The following is a 25,681-nucleotide window of genomic DNA, read 5'->3' on the forward strand; positions in this document are numbered from 1 at the left end:
CAAAAGAGAGCACAAAAATTGGTATACAAACTGAAATCCTCTCTTAAAGATTAGCTCATATCATACATACTATTTCAGAATGGAATACTCTTCTTTTATTCATGATTACCGAATATCCCACTTATTGTAGAACAATAAAATTTCGATTTTCAATATATTTCGCTAGTTTATGTATATTTTTTGTTTTACACTCGCAAAAATGTGTATCATACACTTTAATAACAATTGGTTAATGCATTTAACATTTCCATTTTCGCTTATTTATTTTAATTTAAAATGAAAGAAATACTTGATAGGTTCTTTTTACAATATATTTTCGATTTCTTTAGTTTTTGTTTTGTTTTGTTTTGTGGGTGCGCAGAGGCGATTATAATACAATAGAAGTGCATAATCATCTGGTTTAGACAAAAAACTCTGTACAGCGGCGCACACATAAAAAGTAAGAACACAAATAATAATAATAACAACAAAATATGTAAACAATCAAATGGGGCTATCGTAGGGGATATACTCGTATGCATCTGTATTTTCTTTGCCACTATTTGAACTGTCTTTTTGGAATGCCAACAAAAAATCAAATTGTTCTCTCAATACGCGTTCTATGGGGCTGGCCTTGGGCAGGGGATGGACTAACAAGAACTTAGTTTAAACAGGGAACAAACATGCGCTTAAATTTAGCACGAACAAACATCATGTAAAATGTGGAGAGAGGAGAAGTGGAGGATGCGATGCCCCTCCGCAGCTCTTATTGTTGGTTAAGTTTTGCTGGCTGGCGGCCTGGCTAAAAAATATGTAGGTAGATTTTTTGTAGTGTATTTGTGCATGGATGTTGGATTGGGGGTCTTAGGCCTTGCCAGTAATGACGGCAGCACCTTGTTTCTGGTTCTCGTTTTCCTTCTCCAACTGCTTTCCGAGGTATTCCCTAATAAATATAGAGAGAAGCATTGAATACATTGAATTTTGAATGGATCTTGAGATGGATATGAATTTTGGGGTATTATATCACAACACCTAGAGATGGATATATGGGCAGGAATGAGAGTTGGCGAGTCCAGCAATCGTACGTACCAGTTGTGTACCATCAGCTTCTGAACGGCCAGCAGGGCCTCGTACCGCACATTGGGATCCTCATGGCCCAGATGCTGCATCACAATCTGTTTGCCGCCCAATTGCTCCAGGACACTGGAAACGAGAGATCCGATTAAGATGAGAGCACAAATAGAGAATGTATTTTGAGCTTACTGTTTGCCGCGGGGATAGTGACGCACATACTCTCCAATATCGAAGCAGGCAACGGATAGAATGATGGCATCCTTGGAGGTCTCTAGCAAATGTACCAGAATGCGCAACAGTTCGTAGTTCTTTTCGTTGAGGCGCTGGGCATTCTCGCGCCAGAACTTAGCCGACTTGTGGACCGGCGACCATTCCAGACGGCCGCTGCGCACCTCAGTGGCATACTCATCGAAGGAGCTCAGATCCTGGACCGAGTTCTGCAGCTTCTCGCTCAGATACTCCACATCGGCGGTGATGTCCTCATCGTCAAAGCGACGCTGTTCCAGTATGGACAGCTGCTTCAGCACCTTGCACTGGACCATGGCAATGCAATGGTCCTTGGCCACCGATGAGTCCTCGGGCTTCTCGATCAGATTGCGGAAGACGGCGAGGATAATGCGCGTGACCTTCTCCTTGGCACAATCGCTCAGTATATCGGCCAGTATGGGGATCACGCTGAACTTGTTCATCTTGGCGGCCAGCAGGGGGTTGAAGGTCAGCACCCACAGGCAGAAGATCAGCTGGTATTGCACCTATGAATAAGAAATCGAATTTAAATTGGCACAAACAATTTACACATTTCAATTTCAAACTCACCTGAAAGTTGACGCGAGTCGACAGAATGCGGATCAGAGTGCTGATACCATCAACACCCACAAACGCGAAACGGTACTCATCGACGCGCAGCATCATCTGGAGGCAACGGGCCACCGACTGAATGTACTCGTTGTTCTGGGGGATCACGAAATGACGGAACGATTAGTTGTGACTTTGTGAACTCTACGATGCTGGTATGATCGTTAGCGGTGTTAGTTATGACGATACTCGATATCAGCTGAAATCTACACATGTTTCACTACTAGCTACAACAACAACGAATTACTACAAGCTACGCACAATAAGAGAATCTGAGAATAACACAGAGAGTGAGAGAGTGGGGGTCGGGGGTCGGGGGTGACGACACATATAGAGAATTGTATAGATTTTTGTTCCTTACACCGTTTGATTTTTTTTGTTTCTTTCTTTTGTTCTTGTATTTGAATTGTTGAATGGGGTATTTTGGGGCTTGATTTAGTGTACTTTTTCACCAGCACCAGTTTTGGGTTTACCGTTGCACCACCTTTTAATGATTTTATACACTGCTTGACAACACTGCTTCCTTGGCGTGACATACGGATGCGCCTTCTCCTGCTTGCTCCTCACGCGTTATTAGTTTGGTTAGTAAACAGTTACGACTCGAATAATCGCCACACAAACGCACAAAACGGAATGCAGTCGGCGTGTATTATCGAAATTAATTGAAAACAGTGGGGTACATAATCCTCTTAGTTCATTAACCGTATATGTTTTGGACGGACAGACAGACACTTGGATGTTAATTTTGATTGAAAAAGTTTGAAATAACATCTTAAGAAGATATATTTCAAGTAGACTTCGTAGGGAGGACGGTAATTTCTTTACTGATTGGGGCGCTAATTTAGATAAATAAGGGAAAACATACCGTCTTAATTTTGTAAGAAAGATTCCTAGTTTGGAATCTAATCTAAACTAATGTTAGCCATTGTTATATTTTTCAAGTTTCTAAGCTTTTGTCTGCCTTCAAATTGTCAATGGAAAAGAACGATAACAAGCCATCGATTTCAGACAGCTACCGACCGTTAATCTTATCGAAATTCATTCAGCGCCTCTGCTCTCCTGGTGTGTTTGTGTGTGATTATTTATCAGTGTTTGTGGGTGTGTAAATAAATGTTTGGTTTTCTGATGGTCGCAATTATTTGCATTGTTTTTTTTTTCTTTCTGTGATTTGGAATACCGGTATAGCACATTTGCTTTCCTGCTGATGCGCCTGCTCGCTGCTGTTGGGCACCTGCCGATAGCTCTCGTTGGCAGAGACGACCAGCTCTTGCTCATGCTGATGCTGGAGCTGCGCCAGACTGGGACTGTATTGGTTGCCATGGTGGTCTTTGCTATTGCCATGGAGTCCGTGGGTGTGCACGAGTATGGTCTGGGTCCGCTTGGCCAGTAGAGCCATCTCTTGCAGATAGGATGTGCTCTGGGTCGGGGGCAGTAGGGGTCATATATTGGTGGGGGGGACCAGATCAGATCAGATCATCCACAGAGAGACGATGGACGTCGACATATCGAGAGTTTAATCGATATTGTAGATGGTAAATTGCATATAAATTAAAATACATTGGTTCAGAGAAGTTCAAGAGTGCAGCAGAACAAATAGTAAATAGATGGACAAGACAACAAAATAATTAACAAAATGATCGACCTTCTGTGGTGCTTTGGTGCTTTCGCGCTGTGGTGGTGACACGTGACTCACGAAACGGGAACGGCAGCACGGAATGGAATGATCGAGATGAAGTATCAGACAATTTCAGTATATGGTATACACGAATCGAATGTGGTTTTATGACAAAATTCAGTGTGCTGATGAGAAGAGAGCGTAATGTTGTTCAATATTCAAAAACAAGCTGTTAAAGTTGAAGAGATGGCTCATTTGTAGAGTTCTTAAGGGGGGTGTGTTGTGGTTTGACGATGGGTGGTGGTGTGGGTGGTGTCTCTGAATGACAACGACGACTGCTTCCTTGCAGAGTTTTTTCTTACGAGTGTATCGTATTGTCGGGTTCATTTTTGGTTTGGTTTGGTCTTAATTTAGTTTAAGCAAGCAAAATTGCCAAAGCATGCACAAAAACATATAAATTCGAATTAAACAGAGTTAGGATATCAATTTAAGACGGGTTTTTAGTGGTTCAAGTATTGACAACAAGTGAATTGATGAGTCGTTAGTCGGACCAAAAATTATATTCGTTATTCCTATCAGACGGTTTCAACTGGAGTCAGGTATTCGTAAAATCAGCCATGCTATATCATGCCATAGGATAGGTTCGATCGATTTACAGATATAAAAAACAAGTTTTGCTCTGATTTGTTGAAAAAAAAAAAAGGATAGTTAAATCCTTGAATGTTCATAAAATAACTCTTCTTTGAGTAGGGTTTACCACCAGTGCAGCATTTACAAAATCTTGAATAGCCTCCACACATGCACTGCGCATCTCTCCCAGCCTAAACATGCACTGGGCAACGCTAATCACAGATGGAATGGTACTCACATTGCTGGCCAGTTGGTCCTTAAGGAACTGCAAGTAGAAGTTCAGGTCAGACTTGGGCATGGTCTCATGACCCCAGCAGGCGAACTTGGCCAGAATCCGGGACGCCATGTTGACGATGAAGCCATCCTGACGATTCAGTAGGTTCAGGAAGGGACCCCAGATGCACTGCTTCAGCTTGCCAGCCGTGTCGTGAAAGAGATCGACACGTGAGCGATCCTCTTGCAGCAGATCGTCCAGCAATACGAGTATATACTGGATGGTGGAGTCCTTGGACAGATGCGAGACTAGATTCAGCAGAGTCTTGACCACCTGACTGGAGTTTTGGGCCAGAAAGGCGGCGCGTGATTTATCAAGTGCGCTAATGGCACGGTAATCCTCCTCGCTGATCATCTGCGACTGCATATAAGAGGCCCAGTTGATGGTCTTGGTGCGAATGTCAGCTGCTTGTTGCTGTAGCACCGAGGTGGCAGCAATCATGTCTGGAAAAAGCAAATGAAAACCTCACAATTAGGGGCGAGGTGAGGGTGCTGCTCTGGCCAGCCCAAAGCCCACCCTCACACACACACTACAGATTCGATTTTTCGCAGAGGTCGGTTCGGGAAAACTTACCGATGTTTTCCTCGGGCAAATACAAAGCGGTAGTCATTGTGCTGGCTTGTCTAAACAGATGGATCCTTCGCAAAATGGGGTGTCGCTCTGGCACACGAATTCGAGCACAGAATTTATGAAAATTTATTAAATTACCAAGTGATTTTCACACTACTACGAACAGAAAATTCAGCTGACTTTGGTCTTGTGACTGGCCCAGTGTGACCGCGGACTTATTGTCAAAATATACCGTCTGACCCTCAGAAATATACCAAAATATACCGTCTTACTTTAAAAATATACCGGAAATATACTGACGAATTCAAGTTCTATTTTACATATTCCGATTTTGATCTTCCGTCGAATATTACTAACTATATAGAACATTTAGCCCTGCCCACATAATTTTAGAACATTGATGAAACAATTCTCCACTTAACTGGCTAGTTTTTAGTCCTTGCTTTTATTTTACTTTGTCTAAAGCAAGGTTTAAACAAAAGAACCAAAAAAACAGTCGCAGTGTTGCTGGTATTTGAAGACCTGATGCGTGTATAGGCCTTTGCATACCCTATTTCGTTAATTGTATATGAAAATGAAACGACAAAGAAAGCAAGGTGCCAGCCTCGTCATATGTTTTATGCGCACAAGAGCACACTGTTACAGCACACTTGCATATATGCTATTTTTCAAAACGTAAATTATCGTAAAATATACAGATGTGTTATTACCTCGCACTATCGACATTGTAGTCGATAGGCAACTATTCAAGTATGCAGTTCACATTTCAATGCAAAAAAAAGCGTTGCAATTTTAGAAATTCCAATGCAACGCCGTTTCCCATTTGTGAGCAGGGCGAGCGCTATCACGGCGTCCTTACAGGACTCTCTGTGGAGATATCAGATTCTACCCAGTCACAGTCGCTCCATGACAATGGCTGCTATGGAAAAGGCAGCAAATCTCGAGGTGGACCGGCATCGGGTGATGAAGATGAAACGCTGCTTCTTGGACTGGAAGAGTCTTGTTTTCTGGCCTACTACTTGAAAGTACTCGAAATAAAGAACCAGTCGGGCACAAGTGTGGACTGGGAAGGATTCCTGAAAGTGGCGCAGGATCTAAACGATAGATTTCTTGAGAATTTGGCATGCTATTTGTATTTGAAATCAAAAAATTGGGTGATCAAGAGTGGAATCAAATTTGGCGGAGACTTTCGTAAGTAATTGGGAAACCAATGCACGTTTTATTCTAAAGTAATGCCGTCCTTTAGTTATCTACAAGCAAAGCCCGCGGAATTTCCATGCCAGCTTCTTGGTCATTGTACAGACTCACTCTGATCTGGATTACTACCAGCCAAAGAACCTCAAAGGAGTCCAACGAGTGGCGGAAACGTCCGACAAGGATGTACTCCTGCTGACTGTGGACTGTCGGACTGTGCTGACAGTTGGTCAACCCAAGGAAGATTCCTCCCATATAGCCACGCCCGAAGCGCTTAAAGAAATATCAGTCACGGAAACAATTGTACGTCGCTTCAATTATTCGTCTTTCGTGCAAAGTAAACAATAACAACCAAAATACTTATGTAAGGACTATATTTTCTCCACGCGGTGCTTCTTGGGTATGCCAGTGCTGCGATAGTCTGACCGTTCCTGCAAATAGATTTTCCTGCACTCCTCCTTGAAGGCCTCGTTCTGATACCAGAGCGTCAGGCAGTCCCTTAGGGCAGAGTTCTCCTTGCGACATGTCGCCACCATGAAGATGCTGCTGGTCTTGCAGCACGCCTCAAAGTCTGCGACTTCCTTGGTGCAGAGCTCAGCCTTTGCCCGGTCGCGCATAATCTTGGGTATCAGGACCTCGACCTCCACCTTGCGCAATTTTGTGTCATTCGGGTCGCCTAATGGTGGAGTTCCTGGTTAATGGATTCCACAGACAATAAGTAGCCAGAACTTACCAAGTCCGTGAGGATTGCGTGGATCAACCGGTTGTTCCAGGTAGCTCATATTGTTTATATAAAATAAATATATATTTTTTGTTTTGTCAATGAATGCTTTGTGCCAGCTCTAGTGTGACCGTATGAAAATCATAAAATCTTGAACAATAAATACCAACAGATTCTTTTTATGTATATTCGTACCAAAGAAGCCAGTAACCCAGGCGCATTTTTATTTTAAAAGTTGCATTTTAAATGCTGAAAACCTAACTAGATGCATTATAATCGGTCAGGCTCTGTGCACTGATTGGTTCCAGGTTGCGAACACCATTCTTGTCCACCACAGAGACATTGAAGTTCTTCAGATTGACGACCAGACGCTTTTGGATCTCCACAATGCACTTCTTAAAGATATCGTATGCTTCGTCCTGGGTAATATTGGGGTGCCAGTAGCGATCGTAAATGCTGGAGCAGAACATGGCACCGTAACCATGGCCGGCGTGGTTCAGAGACTTTGCATTGGCCAGATAATCAATGAAAGCCAGCTCGGCACCGTCAGTTTCATCATACCTATGCGAAAATCAGATTGGATTTATAAAATAAGCTTAACCTTTGATGAATGCGAAAGCATACCCAGCGACAAACATGAAGACCTGGTAGGGAGTGCGGCTGCGAAGGTAATCAGCCAGATTTTTACGCGTAAAATGCGCTGCCGCACGAGGACTCAGGTCGTAGCCATTGCGCATTTTATACAGGGCAATATTCTTAGAGATAAACTCGGTAAACTGCTCAGTGTCGCCCGACTCGCCAGTCGTTGAAATAAGCAAATTGTCCGACGCCTTGTGAATTTTGTTCTGATCTGCAAAGGTAAAATGTCGCCAGCGAATGAGGCACAGGCCGCCGACAAATTCAGTGCTCTAGCTCACCTTCTTTCATCACGATAATGGAACGAGCATGAGTTGTGTCTGCCGCTAGCATAACAAAATCGGGACCCTTGATACCTAACAGCGTTTCCATCTTGCACTTATTGATATACTTTACAGGTTTCTAAAAAGTTTCCAAGTTGTTGTGCCGAAATGCAATGACAAGCATTTGTTCCATTGGAGTTTATCGATAGCGGAAATATACCAAAGAAATATACGCTCAGAAATATACCGAAATATACGGTCTCATTTAACAAAATATACCGTGAATATACTGACGAATTCAAGTTCTATTATATTATTTATTATATTATATATTACTCGTTTTTGATATTCTAACTAGCTAGGACTTCCAACCTGACCATATAATTTTATCCGAATGATAATGTTTATATATTTTAAAAACACTGTATGTTAACAGAATGTTAACGGCGATCTGGCAGCACACAAAGATACCAGCATTCCATTTATTTCACAATTGAATTGTTGTTATTTATTGCGATGCAAGCTCCTCCTCCCGAACACTGTCCTGGCGTTGAGAGCGAGCAGGCTGGACAGGTGAGTGCCTGTGCCGGCTGTCCCAATCAGAGCATATGCAGCGATCCGAACAAGAAACGCGAGGATCCGGGCAAGGCTCTGGTTGCCGCGGCTCTGAAGGATGTCAAACACAAGCTGTTGATCCTCTCCGGCAAAGGGGGCGTGGGCAAGAGCACAGTCACCACTTTGTTGACGCGGTACCTGGCCAGGAGTTATCCAGACAGCAATTTCGGTGTGTTGGACATTGACATTTGCGGGCCATCGCAGCCGCGTCTAATGGGCGCCCTCGGAGAGAACGTTCATCAATCTGGATCGGGTTGGTCGCCAGTGGGCATAGACGACAATGTGTGCCTGATGTCGATTGGGTTTCTGCTGGGCTCAGTGGATGATGCCATTATTTGGCGTGGTCCCAAAAAGAATGGAATGATTCGTCAATTCCTGAGCGAAGTGGACTGGGGAAACCTAGATCTACTGCTACTGGACACGCCGCCCGGCACCTCGGATGAGCACCTGTCTGTGGTTTCCTATCTGAAAGATGACAGCGCACCCGATTCAGTGCATGCCATAATAGTGACCACACCCCAAGAGGTTGCTCTGCTGGACGTGCGCAAGGAAATCAACTTCTGCAAGAAGCAACAGATACCCATTGTGGGTGTGATCGAAAACATGAGCGGTTTTCGGTGTGGTCACTGCGGCCACAGCTCCGAAATTTTTCCAGCCAAAACCGGAGGAGCTGCAGCCATGTGCGCGGAAATGGAGGTGCCCCTGTTGGGCTCTCTGCCCCTTGATCCGGCCATTGCCAAGGCGTGCGATGCCGGTGAGGACATCACTTCTGTTAAGAATCCCACCACCGAGGCTCTGGAGGGTATTTGTTCCAAGATTATGAGTAGCTTTAATTAGATTTAATGTATTTAAATGAATATCTCTGATCGGAGGTCTAAAATTGCGTAAACAGTATTCCTAATCTAATCATTCATTTTTGGCGAGCTTGGAGGGCTCTCTAGCGACATTTCTGTGGTGGTATTCGCTTCTTGTATGGCCTGCGGGATGGCCGTACTCTCCATGGGTGGTGCGAATGTTGTATCTCTTCCCGATCCAACGGTCGCCACCTTCAGTTGCTGCTGCTGTGGCTGCGTTTCTGGTGATCGCTTCTCATCGTTCTCTGGAGCCATAGGGTCAATGGTATTATCCTGACGTGCCAATGTGTTTTCTGCAATGGTGTCTGGAAGCATGATGTTTGCTATCGCGTCTGGAAGCATGGTGCTGCCAATAGAACCACCCATTGTGCAGGTCAAGCGAGGCGGCTGTTCGGGCAGCTGTGGCGGGACATTCAGAAGTGTGATGGTATCCGTGCAGTCATTCACCTTATAGATGCCCACCAGATGGTTGGCCAGCTCAAACATGTTCACGCGCAGTGAGACGATAATAAACTGCGCATTTTTGGTACGCTCCTGCAATGTATAGATTACAAATGAATATAATCAAAGGGTTATCCATCTTTGTCGTAACCCACCTTTATGTAGTGCGCCACAATGGAGACATTCTTGAAATCCAGTGCCGCATCGATTTCATCCATAAAGTACAGCGGCGAAGGCTTGTAATAATGCAAGGCAAAGACCAGGGCCAGAGAGGACAGTGTCTTCTCACCGCCAGAGAGATTCGAGATATACTTCCAGCTTTTTTTGGGCGGCCGGACGGTGAAGTTAACACCCTCGGTGAATGGGTCCATTGAGTCGACCAGCTCCAGTTCGGCATCGCCGCCCTGTGTGATCATTTGGTACATTTCCTTGAGCTTATGTGTTATGATGGCAAAGCCATCCATAAACTCCTTGTAGCGACGCTTGCGTACCTCTTCGTACTTGTCGCGCATCTCGTTACGCTTGGAGGTGATGTCTTCGAGTACGCGCACGCGATCCAGATAAACGTTTCGCTTCTCATTGAACTCCTTGATGCAGTTCAGGTTCGGTTTCTTACTCAGCTCCTCCTCGAGCACAGTTGCCTTGTACCGCATATCGGCTATCGGCTCTGCATTAAGTTCTTCTTCAGTTAGTTCCTTAAGAGGGATCAGCGGCTCCGTTTGCCCTGGGATATCGTTGAGCTTGAGAGGCTTCAGTTCAGCCTGATGGGCCGGTATTTCCACCTTGACAAGGCGGTCAACTATGGCTTTTACGTTCTGCACTTTTGTCTCCATTTCGATTCGGTCAATATTACGTTGATTTTCCTGCTTGGTGATCTCATCGATTTGCTTCTTCAGATCTGATGATTGGCTCTTGGCATTCTCTATGGCTTCGGCCGCCTCTTCCTCTGCCTTTTCCAGATCTTCCTTATGCTCCTGGAACCTTTGTCGCTGCTCATTTAGGGTGCGCAACTTTTCCTCGGCGGTCTTGATATTCTCCGTCAGATTATTGTTGCTTTTGGTGATCTTTTCAATATTCCTCTCCGCGCTGCTCAGAGCCACATTCATAGAGCGAATATTAGCAGACAGTTTCTCGATTTGAGTGGTAGTTTTTTTGATCTTTGCCTCGACAGGCTTCACATTCTCATTTCGCAGGTCATTGTATTGGGCTTGAATCTCTTCGATTTGGCTGCTCATTACCTGCTCAGCCGAAAGCGCCTCCTCCAATTCCTCCTTAGACGTTTCTATTTGAGCCTCCCGTGACTTGACGGCTCCCTCGTCTGTGGTCTTTTTCAGCATCTTTTCACGCTGGATATTGCACTGCTTCAGATTACTGGCCATCTGCTGCTCTAGCGATTTGATGCTGACATCCAGACGCTTGTACTCCGCCTCGTTTCGCTGCAACGTTATCTGCAATGTTTGCACCTCACGCTCCAGGCGACCTTGCTGCTCTTGGCAATAGTTGATTCTCGTTTGCAGTTCTTCTGCCCTGATCTGCATGTCCTCCAAGGCACTCTGTGATGATGACGAGGTGTCGGCGCTTTCGGCAGTCTTGGTCCGCACTTGGGTGCCCATTTTACCACGAAGGGCAGTCCTGCCACCGCCAGACATTGTGCCCGTCAACTCAATCATCTCGCCCCCCAGCGTGACCACTCGGTAGCGCTGCCTTCCATAGGCAATGCGTGTGCCCTGTTCCAGGTCCGTGCCCACAAGTGTGTTTCTCAGGGCAAAGTAGAAGGCGGTCCTGACGCGATCATCTTCGACCTTCACGAGATCGTACAGACGGGGCACGTTCTCAGGCCTGCAATTTCATTTAGACAGTTATGTTATCTGCTTATTGATTGGATTATTGTCCAAAACATACGTGTCAATCGTGGAGCAGGCCTCACGTCGAAGATGCTCGATCTTTTCTAGGGTAATGAAGGTGGCCCTGCCCACATTGTACTTTTTCAGGGCTGCAATGGCTTCCGCGGCTGTGTCGTAGTTATCCGTCACAATGTTATCCAAGCGACCGCCAGCCGCTGTGGAAATGGCCACATCATACTTTGCATCAATGCCACCCAAGTTACCCAGACGTCCCAGAATGCCTGGGATCTTGCCCTCCATTTTCTGGCGCATAAGGAAGTCCAGAACTTTGTCATTGGAACGCTGGGACTGCATGTTTCTCGATCGCTCGTTAATCTAAGAGAATAGATGTGAAGTTAAGAAAGCGCAGAAAGGATTTGCCAAGATCAGCAATGAAACAGCTTGACTGAATGCCTACCTCATCCTTAAGTTTTGAACATTGTACGGACAGATTGCGCTCCTCTTTGTTAAGCTTTTCTACCTCCGCTGACTTGGTGGCGATCTCTGTTTTCATTTCGGGAATACTTTGCTTTAGCTCAACCACTTTGTTCGCCTTCTCCTCGAGACTCTGCTGTGACTGTTGATAGGAGCTCATTAGAGACTCGTATTTTCTGGTTTCAGTTGTCTCCACTTGCTTGAGGATCTTCAGCTCGGATTCGTGGACCTGCAGTGCAGCCTTGGCGGAGTTGACCTTCTCCTTGAGCCCCACCAGCTCGTCGGTCAGCTTGAGGCGCTTCTCGGTGAGGGGCTCGGTCTGCTTTTTCAGTTCGTTCATTTGTTTTTCTAGCTCTTCATTTAGTGTGACTTTTTCCTTCTCCAGACGTTCCATTTTCTTGTTGCAATCCTCAATTTCACGCTGATTTCTTTCTGGCAGCGTACGCAAGTCCTCCAACTCCTTTTCGTTCTTTTCAATCTGGGCCTTGTCCTTTTTGCGCTGCTTGTTGGTGTTCTCCATTGTGCTTTGGACCTCCGTGCAGGCGCGCTCTGCACTCACAAGCTTCTTTTTGACTTGATCTCTCTGCTTAACCAGGGATTCAAAAGCCCTGAAAGATGGTTGACGTAAAACAATATATTTTGCTGTAACAACTGCATATGCATATATGTTTTTCTTACTCTATTTCCTTTCTTATGATCTCCTCCTTTTCGGCGCGTTCTTTTTGGAGCACATTGGTGGCCTCGTCATGCGTTTTTAAATTCTCCGCACAGCTTTCGTACTCTTTAGTGTGTTCCTCCAAAGAGATCTTCTTCAAGCTGATGTATTTTTGGTACACCCAAGATTTTGTTCGCACCCATTCGTTCTCCTTCTTCAGGTACTCGACGGCCTCATTGAATGGCTGCTCCAGGTCCTTCATGTCACGCTCGGCCAATTTGCAGCGATTGTGCTTCTCTGTGCGATCGTCGGTGAGCTGATCCACACGCTGGTTGATCTGATGGAGTGGTCGAATATAGCGTTGGGTGCCCACAATATCCTCCAGGTACTCCAGCATTCCGGTCTCGTTCTCATTCAGACCCTTCGGCTTCATCATGGCTATCGATTCGACCTCGCCCTGGAGAATCAGGAAACGATTGTGCTCCAGGTCCACATGATGGGTCTTCAGTAGCTTGACCACATCCTTGACCTGAGCGCGACGTCCGTTGATTTGATAATATGAGGAATTATCTGACATGGCCGTTCGTTCGATGACAATGTGAGAGTCGGGCACCGTCACGCAAGTGCCATTGCCCTTGTCCAAAATCTGCTCGAAGTGTACGGCCACCGCGCAGCTACGAAGGTTGGGATACCTCGAGGATTTATGAATGAGGGTGGAGACACGCTTGCAGCGAATGCGATTGGCCCGACAGCCGAAGACGAACATCATGGAATCGATCACGTTACTCTTACCGCTGCCATTGGGTCCTATAATGGCGGTAAAGCTATGATGGAAGGGTCCCAGTATCACCTCTCCAGCGTAGCTCTTGAAGTTGTGGTTCACAATCTGTTTGATGATCAGCCGCGGTCCGGTGCTCTCCATCGAACAGTGGGCCGGCACCGGCGGCGGTATGTATATATCCCCAATGCGTGTCCCGCCTTCCTCATCGTCAAATACCATGGCATCATCCAGGGCGTCCATTGCAGCGGCGTTCTCGGCTTCTTTTTGGGCCCGCAATTGCTGCTGTCCTGTCATCTGGGCCAGCCGATTCGGCCCACTCTTGCGTCCACCCCCACCTTTCAATGTGACGGTGCTGGGACTCATTCTGTAGATCTCATAGGCTTATATTTCGAGGAATAACGCAAATTATGCTTTGCCAAACAGGCGCCAATGGAATTAGGACGCTATCGCAGGGCTGCCTAGGCAACAGCGCCACCTAGGGAATAACGAATGTGTCGCGAGTTATTGATATATACCGTCCCTCAGAAATGTACCGAAATGAGCCGTATATTTTCAAAATATACCGTAAATATACTGACGAGTTCAAGTTCTATTATACATATTCCTTGATTTTGATCTTCCGTCGAATATTACAAGCTATGTAGATCTCTCAACTTCGCCCACATAATTTTATTCCATTGACGAATATATTTTTTACAAGATTGGCTAGTATTAAGTACTTTCAGGGATTGTATTTTGACTAAAACACACAAAACATACGGTTTGCAAAATTAATGTTGCAAGCAACATAGAAAGCTGCCTAGGCAACAGCGCCCCCTATACTTATCGCTGGAACTAATCCGTAAAATCGAAGCGAGTTGGCAGTACTAGAATGAGACGTTTTTTTAAATGGATAATTCAAATTCAAATTTAAAAATCAATCGCGTCATTTTGTAAACCAAAACAAATAATTACTAAAAGGTAATCTTAATTAAGGAAGATATGTTCTTATATGTTCAGATGAATTACATTTTGCAATACAATGAAATTTTGTAAATGTATATTTTAAGAATATTTTCGATGTACCAAAAGTGGGGAACAATTACTGTAGCGAAGAGAGAGAAAAATATAGCGACAACAACAAAGAGCTTTCTCTAAGACGCTCTCCGATACCCTCTATAAAGAGAAATGCCCAAATATATATATAGCCAGCTGCATCTCACAAGACTTTCAGTCACAATTTGGCTTCGCTTCGGCTTTGTGCGGTAGCGGAACTCGCGTACTTTCAACACGTTTCATTCGCCGGTGGTGCGGTGCGGCTTGGTCTTAGTTTTTCCACTCGAGATACACCGCAACAAATAAACCTACAAAGAAATATATTGGACACACGCAAACTGGAAATTAAGCAGAAAAATGCTTTGCCCCGGGGAAAATTTAAATTGCCAAACTGGTTTCACAGTCAAGGTCGTCGCTTCCGCCCAGCGACGTTGTCGTGCCTCAGCATTGAGTCGGCGGTTATCAATGCAAAACTTCAACCTACTCCCACTATATGGTCTGTCCAGCAGCATTGTCATTGTTATGCTGATGATTATGTCGTCCATATCGTCGCTGGATGCTATGCGCATTGGTAATTTCTCCACTTTTGTTTGTCATCATTGGGGCGGGAACGGTCGCGGGCGCGGTCTCCTGATTGGGTGCGTGTCTTTGTATTTTGGCATGCGCATGCGCGCGCATTGGGTGTGAAAGTTGTTGATCTGTTACATAACGAACAGAGTAGAGCCAAGTCTGGCTAGGCTAGGCCAGGTCCGCCACCAACCCCCTGCACCCAAAGACTACAGACTATGCTGTGCATTGAACCCAATGACAGTTGCTGAAATTTTCCTGACCCGCTGCCATGGCTAAGTAAAATGATAAATTTACTTTCTAAATGCTGCAACACAGCTTAGCAGCTGAGCAGCGGCTCTCCTACAAATACAGAGGCATGGGGATAGATTGGTAGATATTGAGATACACTCACAGATGCAGATGTAGATATGTACATCAGAGTCGGACAGACAATCGGTAGACATATCTTGAGATATCATCTGCATCGCTGCATTTAACCAACGCGTGTGTTGGTCGCTTGCTCAATCGGTCTGAGTTACGATCTGGTGCGGCACGGCTACGGGCCATTGCTGCTGGCCAGGCCAATTCATGATGCAAACGCATTTCAATTTATCTGCTACAATGTGGTACGCCATGGCCATAACTTGGCCAAGGGGCGTATATGCCCCAGCACAGTGTGGGTGGCAGGGGAGTGGTAAAACCTAGATATTACAACCAAATTCGCATCCGATCAGCTTCATAAGTGGATAGTACGGCTGTGGGGGCTTGTACATATGTACATATATCCTCCCCCTTCAAGCTCCATATGTGCAACGCCCATGCCTCAATTCCAATTCCAATGCGTGATTGGCGGCACACTCAAGAAACGAGAGTATTGCTGCAACCGACAGTCAATGGCTAGCTACTTTTGGGTTGACGTGAGGCTGCTCCTAATTGGGTCAACGCATTAATTAGTTTCCTTTAGTAATTACACGAAGCTCTCTCACACCAATTTGCAGACAATGATGGAATAATCAACAGCAGTCACAGTAGCAACAGCAACCACAGTCGTCACCGGCGCTCGGCCTCAACAGCCAGTTGCATGCATGATGCACGCTTCTATCGCAATCCGACTAGGCCGGTCCACAAGATCTGGACGAACAGTGAGTGTGCCAAGTATTTTCTGTGCCTGGATGGGGAGGTATTTGAGTTCAAATGCTCGGAGGGGCTGCTCTTCGATGTGGTGCGTCAGATATGCGACTTCAAGGCGAACGTGGATAATTGTGATGTGAGTGCAGAGACGCCGGCTCCCAAGCCGCTGCTGGAGATGGCCGATTGTGCGGATGAGTATCAGTTGGGCTGTGCCGATGGCACTTGCCTGCCTCAGGAGTACTTCTGCGATGGCTCTGTGGATTGTCCGGATGGCTCCGATGAGGGCTGGTGCGATGTCGAGCATGATCCGAATGCGGCTGGGGCGTGCGACTCGAAGAAGTGCCAGTTGCCGCATTGCTTCTGCTCAAAGGATGGCACCCAGATACCGGGAAACCTCGGGACCTCATCTGTTCCCCAGATGATCCTGCTCACCTTCGACGATGCCATCAATCACGACAACTGGGAGCTCTTCTCCAAGGTTCTGTTCACACAGAATCGTCGCAATCCCAATGGATGTCCCATTAAGGGCACCTTCTATGTGTCGCATCCGTTTACCAATTATCAATATGTACAGAAGCTCTGGAACGACGGACACGAGATTGCCGTGCATTCAGTAACGTAAGTTCCAAGCTCTTTCAAGCTGATGAAACTCTCCTCTAACACACTTCTTCATACAGCCATCGAGGTCCAGAAATGTGGTGGTCCAAGAATGCCACAATTGAGGATTGGTTCGATGAGATGGTGGGCCAGGCGAACATTATCAACAAGTTTGCCGCCGTTCGGATGGATGAAATTCGGGGCATGCGAGTGCCATTCCTGCGCGTGGGATGGAATCGTCAGTTCCTAATGATGAAGGAGTTTGGTTTTGTTTACGACGCCTCCATGGTGGCCCCACATTCGAATCCCCCCCTGTGGCCGTACACACTGGACTACAAGATGCCGCACAGTTGCACGGGAGTTAACCAGAATTGTCCATCGAGAAGTTATCCGGGCATCTGGGAGTTGGCTATTAATCAACTGGAAGCCGGTGAATACAGGTGCGGGATGGTTGACAGTTGTCCGCCCCATTTAAGTGGCGATGATATCTACAGACTGCTAACGCACAACTTCAAGAGACATTACCTGAGCAACCGGGCACCCTTTGGCTTGTATTTTCACTCCACCTGGTTTAAAAAGATTGATTATTTGAATGCGTTTTTGGTAAATACAGAAGGGAATAACCGAACTGACTCAATTTACATACATTACTTACTCTTCTAATTGTCCTTTAGAAATTTCTCGATGATCTGCAAAAACTACCCGATGTGTACTTTGTGACCAACCAGCAGGCCATTCAGTGGATGCGTCATCCGACGCCCAGCAATCAGATGCATCAGTTCGAGCCCTGGCACTGCCAGACTAAGGAGCTAGATGACCACGAACAGGTTTGCAACATACCCAACGTATGCAAGGTACGCAGTAGGGTGCTACAGGAGGATCGGTATTTCTACACATGCATGGAGTGTCCGGCCCAGTATCCCTGGATACGAAACGAGTTTGGCCTGGACTGAGGAGAAGCTAAAGCAATTAGATTTAAGCACTTATTTATGAGTCTCCGCTAAATATATTTTTAAACCGATTTCCACAAGAGTTTTGTACTAAGCCTAGGCCATAGAGATAGATGCTATCCTCCTATTGCGTTGTAAATGGATTTGCAATGCTTTCGACGCCGTCTGCGGGGCAGATTAGTACCAACGCTGTGCCACGGCAGACCACGAGGCCGAGACTCCGTGTTGAGTCCTCGGTAAGTTTGTAGGGCTCGTCCGAGTCACGCAGATACTCCACTGTGTTGTCCAGCACCAAGTTCAACAGAGCATCGTAGCCTTTGAGAATCCCAGATGCTTCGCGTCCGCCCGCGAATTTCACACGGATCTGTTTCTCCAGATATTTGGACAGGTCCAGAATGGACTCCTTGCGGCGTTTCTCCTTGCCGTCATTGTTTCCACCCACCTGGAAGGAGACGTACATGTTGGTGAAATGAAATTATTTTCTAATTTAGGTATTTTTTTTACCTTTTTATCTGCCATTTTAAGCAAATTTTTTATATTTTATTTAATGCCGGTCAGTGGGCCTATCGATATACTGTCAGACAGAAATACCGAAACATACCTTCTCATTTCAAAAATATACCGGAAATATACCGATGGAAAAAACTAACTTATCCCACTTAAACCCCCCTAAATTTAAATAACTTGAGTGAAAAACTGTGTGTTCCTCTCTGACCACGGATCCTCTGTCAATCGCTTTGTATGCACTGCATTTTCTGGGCCGTTGTTGTCCATACCCTCTCTTTCCTAGAGGCGAAATTTGATATGCTTCCTTCCATGTTGTGGTAGGCAAAAGGGGATTGATGAATGTTGTCATCCAAAAATATTAATAAGTGGGTTTCAAAGCAGCTTGGAAGACAGTATTTTAATATTATCAAATAGAAGCAACATGTAAGAAATAACGTAACATTGCATATACATATGTATGTACATATGTACACTTACGTTTTAGCTTGACCCTTTTTGTTTAAACCTTATTTTAGACACAATCAAATAGCAAGGAGTACATCAAATTAGTCAGTGTTGTAGAAAATTAATTCATCAAGCGGATAAATTGATGTGTTCAGTGCTGGAGTCCTAGATAGCTAGTTATCTCAAATCGTATATCAAATGAATATGATAATGGACAGCGAACGATTAACCCATTGTCGACCAATGGGGTATTTTAATATTCCCACGAAAATGATTAAACTTGAAGAATTTATGTGATATTCAGGTGGAAGGATAGGATGGATCTACTAGAAGAATTTACATACAGTACTATTTTCGGCAGTTAAATTTAAGTTGTTCACCTGTTTAAATAAAAGGGGGTTCAGTGGGCTAATTTCGTATTTTTCATCGGTATGGTACGGATATTTTATCGGCATGCACTCCATTTTGTTTTCTCACGACTCTCACGAAGAAAAATTTTTTAGCTACAGAAATTTGTAATTTTAAAAGAATTGGACGAGCGCATCGTCGAATTTAAGTGCTTTTAAACAAATTTCAAATCATGGGTCGCAAAAAGAAGAAGGCCTCCAAACCCTGGTGCTGGTATCCTTTTTTAAAACAAACAACAATATTTTTCCCAGCATGTGCCGCTAGCTGGTAGGGCAAAAAAATTTGTATGTACACATACAAACCACTCACACAGGAGAAATTTATATAATGGTGTTGGCAAGGGGGCAGGAAGAACGGATATTTTGGCATTTTCCTTAACTCATTTAAAACAGGTACTGCAACCGTGAGTTCGACGATGAAAAAATCCTGGTGCAACATCAAAAGGCCAAGCATTTTAAGTGCCACATATGCCACAAAAAGCTGTATACGGGTCCTGGTTTGTCCATCCACTGTATGCAAGTGCATAAGGAGACGGTCGACAAGGTTCCCAACTCGTTGCCCAATCGCTCAAACATTGAAATTGAAATATTTGGCATGGACGGAATACCAGTTGAGGACCTCAGGGATCACGAGAAGCAGAAGAATGGCGGAAAATCTGATTCCGACGATGACGAGCCAGTGGCAAAGAAGAAAGTTGAATGTGAGTGATGTGATATTCGATATAATAAGCAAATGAGTTTATCTATTGGGATATAACCGTTTCAGATTCCATGAGCGTACCGCCACCCATGATGATGCCGCCGAATATGATGCCCCCTCATATGCTGGGGCAATATGGCATGGGAATGATGACACATATGCCGCCGTTGCCTCCTTACCCGGTACCCATGATGCCTCACATGATGCCGCCGCGTCCTCTGTTTCCAGCTGCGATGGCGACTACCTCAGCAGCGGCTGCAGCGGCAGCGGCGCATCATCATCACGCTGCCGCCATGGCCCAGCAGAAGCCAACGTTTCCAGCTTACAGGTGGGGAACATACAGACATTCATTCCCCGATATAGACTCCCAATGGCGACTGGGACCTACTTCCGGGCTCTCGCCAACGAATTTCATACTTATTCTTGTTTTTGTTTGATTTTTTGGTAAAGTAATGCTACCATAAGTGCTCCACCCACCACCAATCATGCTGGTGGCGCATCAAGCGCACCACCAAGTGGCCCGCCCGATGCACAACAGCAACAGAGCCGTCCGCCAGTTCCAAATGCCACATCAGGAGGCGGACCAACGGCCGCTGTTAGCACAAAAATTATGCATCCGCCGGAGGATTCAAGTCTGGAAGAGTTACGTGCCCGCCAGCCCAAATATCAGGCGCGTCTCGCTATTGCACTGGCCGCAGTCGCGAATCTACACAGCAGAAAGAGCCCAAGCAATAATGGGTCCTCATCATCGATGCCCGTCACACCGCCGCCTCCATCGCTGGCTGGAATTTCACCCACAGGCAGCAGTAGCAACAGCAGCCATGCCGCCGCAAATGCGATTGCTGTCTCCACAGCCATCTCAAAGGCCCAGGAAGTGAGTTCTTATCATAGTTATAGCAACCATAGTCAATATAAATGAGCATACGGCGACAGACTCGGACACACGCTAAAAATATGACACAAAAAAAAAAAACAAGAACAGTAACGAACGGACTGAACACGGACTGACCTGTACAAAAAAGACAACTTACGAATCACTTACAAAAATAATTAACTTACATTTGAGATCCGACTGCATTTTGCGTTTCGTTCGCATTCTTTGAATTCCATTTATCTCCAAGTTGGACAACTTTTTTTATATATTGATTATAAATACGAAAAACCCGATTTTTGTTACGATTATGATTATTTTTGCAAATTTCGGGTGATGCGAAGGCGAAATTTACGTTCATTACGACCACAGCGAACGCAAGCAATTACGGAATACAAGAATTATACAAAAACACAAAAGAAAAGAAAAATCACTTTTTTTAGCATATAGTATGATATATGTCTGTACAATTTTTTAATTAAACAAACAAATTAATGGCAACAAAACAAATGAAACGGCGGTTTTCAATTTAACCACATAAGGTACTTTGATTTCAAACAGCAATGCAAAAAAAAATATATATACAAGGTCCACCCATGTCCTGGTCCCATTTTCGTCCTCTACCATCTATAGATCTCGCATTTCGAATTTGCAAAGATAAAACCGGAACGAATCTCATTTTAAATCCTATATTGGGGATTTCTAGATTTTAATCGAATAATATTCGTTCAATCTGAGGGTGCGGCAGATGTAGATTACCTTCTAGTTTTTCGATTTCGAAGAACCAAGCTATGTCCAATAGTTTTCCTTATGTTCTAGTTTCAATTTGAGTTGGTTTTCTTAGAGAAATATTCCCCGCATGTGGACTGTGAGAAAAATTCAAATCAATTCCCTACATTTTCTTACAGACCGCCGCATTTGTGGCCGTGGCACAGGCTCAGGTCCAGGCGCAGGCTCAGGCCCAGGCACAGGCTCAGGCTCAAGCCCAGGCTCAGGCGCATGTACAAGCGGCCCAGGCCCAAGCTCAAGCAGTGGTCCAAGCTCAGGTGCAGGCAGCTCACGTTGCCCAGGCTGTGGCTGCCCAGCAGCAGGCGGTACAACAGCATCACCAGCAGCAGCAGCAGCAGGCGGTACAACAGCATGCGCAACAGCAAGCCCAGCAGCAGCATCAGCAGCAGGTACAACAGCAACAGGACCATATCAATCGGGCTGTGATGCTTCAGCGTTTACAGGCTGTGCGGCAGCCGGGCAATCCGGGCGCTGCTGCAGCAGCTGCGGCCGCCGCGGCTTGTGGCATGGTAAGTCTCTAATCCTCTGCTAGTGCGTAGGCAGCGCCAAACCAGAAGAAAGAATCAACTTGACTAAACAAAAATCAAATCCCAAGTGCTAAGAATCTCAATCTGTACAAAAAGAACTGATCTTGTGTCCTAGCGTGGTGCCAAAAAGCCAACGACAGCATTCTTGAGTGGGTTAATCCAATTTATTAGATGTTTTAGTTTAGAGCTTCATCACTAGCATCATCATTATTGCAGATCATGCCAATCACTCACTTGCAAAAATTATGCTCTAGGGGGAAAACATCTATGCACATAAAATTGAATTATTTCTAGGTTTAGCCTATGGCTAGACATAAAACAGTGGTCCATTCCTTACACTCACAAACTTATACTAATTTTCTGCTGTTGAAAGCATTTGCTTAGGATCATTAAAATATCCTAGATCCTAAGCCTAGTGGTATACGAGGTGTTCAAAAGTAATCGTCTCATCGCTAATATTCTGCTTAATTCCTACTTGCTACCTCTATGACGCTTTTTATTATCCGAAATCCTTCCTAAGCGCGATCTCTCGGATCTAACATCCTTATCTGATAGTTAAAACTCCTCCCAACACTATAGCTGCAGCATTCCCGTTAGTTGTTGGCAAACGCCTCGTATATCGAATATCAAAATGGATTTCAACCATCAATAATATCAAATATTACACAAAATCACAAAATAAATTCTAAAAACTTATTAAGCTTGTAAAAAAAACACCTTAAAAAACAACTGTGTTAAAGTTACCGTTACAATTGCAGTACAGTGCAGAAGTTCAGTGTTGAAAAACAAAGAGTTGCAAGTGTTGCGCAGGGCCCCCGAAAAGTGTTATACAGTATGTATTGTTTTTGTACCAACAACAAAAAAAAAGTTTATCTACCCCCACAACATAACCTGATCACTCCAACATAGCCCCCAGCCCCAAACAAAAAAACAAAATAATAGAAAATGCGATATTGAAAGAGTGCGAAATGCAAAAAGATAAGTAAAAGCCAAACAACTCCATTATAATCTTACTTAGTCGTACTTATGCAAGTAATTATGTAGTCTAAGCAAGTACTTACTCTCCTCTATATCTCTGTCTACCTCCACAACACTATCATACTATTTCAACATACTTTTAATACCCCCTCCATACCATAATACCCTATAAGTCCCAACCAAACGGAAGTTCCAATTTCCTCCCGTACGTACTGCCTTGCAAGTAAAGACAAAAAGTAATAAGAAAAGAATTATCAACAAACAAAATAATAATATTAGTAAAGAATGAGAGAAGAGTGAGTTATGTTTAAACTATTTTGCAAGCCATGTAAGTACATTTCAATAATTTCTATTACCAAAAAAAAAACAAACAAACAACAATTTTGAATTTGTCGTAATGGTTGCTGCGTTGGTTGGTTTAATTGATTGATTGATGATTGATTGATTGGTTGATTGATTGATTAATTCATATACACATACACTATTTAAGTAAACCTAAACACCGCATTGATATGTCTCTCTACTATATCTATCTGTTACCTCGAGAATACAACCCACAAAACTACAAAAAGAAACCAAAAAACAAAAAACTATGCCAGAAAACCATAATCTCTAAATGTTCTTTGATCTGTAAATTGTACTCTGTATGTCATATGCTCTTTTATGTTTTATCATTCATGTCATGCATCTCTGTACGTCTGTGTACCCGTACACATATCCCCATAACATACTATACATACATATATACCACCCGAACTAACAAACACACATCATTACACATTCATCTGGTTTTGCGCGCAAACTAAATGCTTTCTGATGGTAGAGGTCTGTTTGTTGAATTCACTTTCATTTCCCTTGCCAACTGATGAACTTGCCATTCCTCAGAAAGACTCCTTCATTCATCCATCCATCCATACACACATAGCATATCTATCATAGACAATTATGAGCTTAACTTCTAACTCAAAGATATTGAAATTTGAACTCGAATCTTTGTCTCTGGTTAGTAAAAAATGGAAATTTTCTAAAAGAGAACTCTATCTATATGACTTACTTTGTTGAAAGAATTTTTAATTTGAGCTTTGGTCCGTAGTCCCAAACACAAAAATCTATCTCTCTCCACTACGTCGTCGTCAGTTCAGTTTCCGAATTGTAAGTACTTTTTTCTTTTTAAATTTACAACAAAATTAAGTATATTATTTGTTTGCCGGGAGAAGAGAAGAGGAGTCTGCTCTTTCTCTGATCTATTCTACTCTACTCTACTCTACTCTATTATATATCTCTCTCTCTGCTCTATATCATACATTTGTAATGCGATGCAACAAAACGTTTTCAACCCACAACAAAACCAACCCAAAAACACACTACAAACAAACACATACACCACACCTATTATCCATCTATGGAATAAGTACGCAAAAACCAACTTATTAATACTCTTGAAAACAATATACAATCCAAACAAACATAATTAATAACAACTTAGCTAATTTTGTGTACAATGGCTTCAATATAGACCATGTTAAGAGCCAAGAATCAAGATTACTAATCGCCGATCTTTTGTTTCATGCTCTTCTATATATTTGTCTCCATAAACGTACGTGCCGTTCAGATGCCGTTGCCGGGGCACATGCAGCTGATGCAACCTATGCTGAGACCGGCCATGGCCATTGGACCACATGGAGCCCTGATCGGTGGGAATATGTTGAGAGCTGCTGCGGGCCCGGGTCTGCACGGCATGCCGGCAGGTAAGTAGATGCACTTATCAGTCCTCGGAATATACTATTAATCTTCAATTCTTCAGGCCTTATGCCAATGCAGGCAATTGGATTGCCCGGATTCAATGGAGCACTGCCTGCGGGGGCCATGCATATGCCTGGCATGGGCGTAATGCTGCAGGGTCATCCGAATATGCTGCAGATGATGCAGCCGCGATTCAGATGATGTCTGCCCGCAGCGCCGGGTCTGTTGCAGGCTCCAGCAACCCAGCCGCAACCGCAATTGCAAGCGCAACCGCAGCCACATCCTCAGCATCTGCATGCGCAGCATCCTCGGCCATATCCCCGGCCAGCGACAACATTGCATCACCAACCGCCATTGTTGAGCCTACCGCTGCCGTTGCTGTTCCACGAATGATGCGGAGCGCATGATGGCCAGCCATCAACTAAACTAATCCATCATGACACCAAACATCAGCTAAGCAAAGCAGTCAATCGTCAGCAAGCAAGTTTTTTGAAAACTCCAACCAAAGTCAAGTTCTTTTTTCAATGTATAACAGTTTTTGAGACACACACCACCAACAGCCACATACACACACACACACACACAGATCATAACACCACGCTATCCACTAACCAGCGGTTATGCGTAGTAAATCATTCGATGTTATATATATGTATATATATATATTTATATATATCTATATATACAATATTTGGTTTATCTAATGCACTCCTTGCCTTTGTTCTTTTTTAAAGCGATCAAAATTGTTTAATTTTCGACTAATCCGATTTAATCAATGTCTATGAATACATGTACATACCTATTTGTGTTCTTTGTATAACGCAATGTATAACACAACCTCACACGCATACACACACTGCTAACACACACATCTATACCCACACATATGCCCCTTAAACACTATTGAAAAAAAAACCTCCTTCATCTGAAGCTATTTTGCTGTGCTGTAGATCTCTTTCTCTATATGTATCTATATAT

General features: G+C 44.3%; 9 protein-coding genes across 10 annotated transcripts; 4 read left to right on the forward strand and 5 right to left on the reverse strand.

The window, feature by feature from the left end:
- Positions 1-494: 494 nt before the first annotated feature.
- LOC6589078 (V-type proton ATPase subunit H) lies at positions 495-5,140 on the reverse strand. Of its 2 annotated transcripts, XM_002014717.2 has the most exons (7): positions 5,001-5,140; positions 4,392-4,870; positions 3,086-3,325; positions 1,870-2,004; positions 1,243-1,805; positions 1,069-1,182; positions 495-922 (listed from the first exon to the last, which is right to left on the reverse strand). In XM_002014717.2, the coding sequence occupies exons 1-7, from the start codon at positions 5,035-5,037 to the stop codon at positions 844-846; spliced, it is 1,647 nt and encodes a 548-aa protein (XP_002014753.1). In that variant the 5' UTR covers positions 5,038-5,140; the 3' UTR covers positions 495-843. The 2 variants fall into 2 exon arrangements, with proteins under 2 accessions (XP_002014753.1, XP_026844908.1); XM_026989107.1 differs by lacking the exon at positions 3,086-3,325 and having other exon boundaries at positions 5,001-5,128.
- A 609-nt stretch (positions 5,141-5,749) lies between these two features.
- On the forward strand, positions 5,750-6,554 carry LOC6589077 (tRNA-splicing endonuclease subunit Sen2). Its single transcript, XM_002014716.2, has 2 exons — positions 5,750-6,188; positions 6,244-6,554. The coding sequence occupies exons 1-2, from the start codon at positions 5,750-5,752 to the stop codon at positions 6,537-6,539; spliced, it is 735 nt and encodes a 244-aa protein (XP_002014752.1). The 3' UTR covers positions 6,540-6,554.
- Positions 6,481-7,010, reverse strand: LOC6589076 (COX assembly mitochondrial protein homolog). Its single transcript, XM_002014715.2, has 2 exons — positions 6,925-7,010; positions 6,481-6,867 (listed from the first exon to the last, which is right to left on the reverse strand). The coding sequence occupies exons 1-2, from the start codon at positions 6,971-6,973 to the stop codon at positions 6,563-6,565; spliced, it is 354 nt and encodes a 117-aa protein (XP_002014751.1). The 5' UTR covers positions 6,974-7,010; the 3' UTR covers positions 6,481-6,562.
- A 78-nt stretch (positions 7,011-7,088) lies between these two features.
- On the reverse strand, positions 7,089-7,959 carry LOC6589130 (probable proteasome subunit beta type-2). Its single transcript, XM_026988293.1, has 3 exons — positions 7,830-7,959; positions 7,537-7,762; positions 7,089-7,473 (listed from the first exon to the last, which is right to left on the reverse strand). The coding sequence occupies exons 1-3, from the start codon at positions 7,918-7,920 to the stop codon at positions 7,170-7,172; spliced, it is 621 nt and encodes a 206-aa protein (XP_026844094.1). The 5' UTR covers positions 7,921-7,959; the 3' UTR covers positions 7,089-7,169.
- A 316-nt stretch (positions 7,960-8,275) lies between these two features.
- On the forward strand, positions 8,276-9,320 carry LOC6589129 (cytosolic Fe-S cluster assembly factor NUBP1 homolog). The gene has a single exon (XM_002014713.2). It carries the CDS (start codon positions 8,328-8,330, stop codon positions 9,261-9,263), a length of 936 nt encoding a protein of 311 aa, XP_002014749.1. The 5' UTR covers positions 8,276-8,327; the 3' UTR covers positions 9,264-9,320.
- On the reverse strand, positions 9,244-13,917 carry LOC6589127 (structural maintenance of chromosomes protein 4). The gene is made up of 5 exons (XM_002014711.2): positions 12,718-13,917; positions 12,023-12,647; positions 11,624-11,940; positions 9,877-11,560; positions 9,244-9,814 (listed from the first exon to the last, which is right to left on the reverse strand). Exons 1-5 carry the CDS (start codon positions 13,836-13,838, stop codon positions 9,329-9,331), a joined length of 4,233 nt encoding a protein of 1,410 aa, XP_002014747.2. The 5' UTR covers positions 13,839-13,917; the 3' UTR covers positions 9,244-9,328.
- A 950-nt stretch (positions 13,918-14,867) lies between these two features.
- Positions 14,868-17,772, forward strand: LOC6589125. The gene is made up of 4 exons (XM_002014709.2): positions 14,868-15,081; positions 16,058-16,808; positions 16,868-17,390; positions 17,462-17,772. The coding sequence occupies exons 1-4, from the start codon at positions 14,868-14,870 to the stop codon at positions 17,738-17,740; spliced, it is 1,767 nt and encodes a 588-aa protein (XP_002014745.1). The 3' UTR covers positions 17,741-17,772.
- Positions 17,757-18,276, reverse strand: LOC6589124 (U6 snRNA-associated Sm-like protein LSm7). Its single transcript, XM_002014708.2, has 2 exons — positions 18,242-18,276; positions 17,757-18,179 (listed from the first exon to the last, which is right to left on the reverse strand). Exons 1-2 carry the CDS (start codon positions 18,254-18,256, stop codon positions 17,862-17,864), a joined length of 333 nt encoding a protein of 110 aa, XP_002014744.1. The 5' UTR covers positions 18,257-18,276; the 3' UTR covers positions 17,757-17,861.
- A 934-nt stretch (positions 18,277-19,210) lies between these two features.
- LOC6589463 (BUB3-interacting and GLEBS motif-containing protein ZNF207) lies at positions 19,211-25,339 on the forward strand. The gene is made up of 7 exons (XM_002014706.2): positions 19,211-19,309; positions 19,489-19,796; positions 19,862-20,123; positions 20,246-20,669; positions 21,575-21,964; positions 24,573-24,708; positions 24,765-25,339. The coding sequence occupies exons 1-7, from the start codon at positions 19,269-19,271 to the stop codon at positions 24,902-24,904; spliced, it is 1,701 nt and encodes a 566-aa protein (XP_002014742.2). The 5' UTR covers positions 19,211-19,268; the 3' UTR covers positions 24,905-25,339.
- The last annotated feature ends 342 nt before the right edge of the window (positions 25,340-25,681 follow it).

Source organism: Drosophila persimilis, unplaced genomic scaffold (assembly GCF_003286085.1).
Source record: "Drosophila persimilis strain 14011-0111.01,24,50 unplaced genomic scaffold, DperRS2 tig00000191-arrow-pilon, whole genome shotgun sequence".
Lineage (NCBI taxonomy): Eukaryota > Metazoa > Arthropoda > Insecta > Diptera > Drosophilidae > Drosophila > Drosophila persimilis.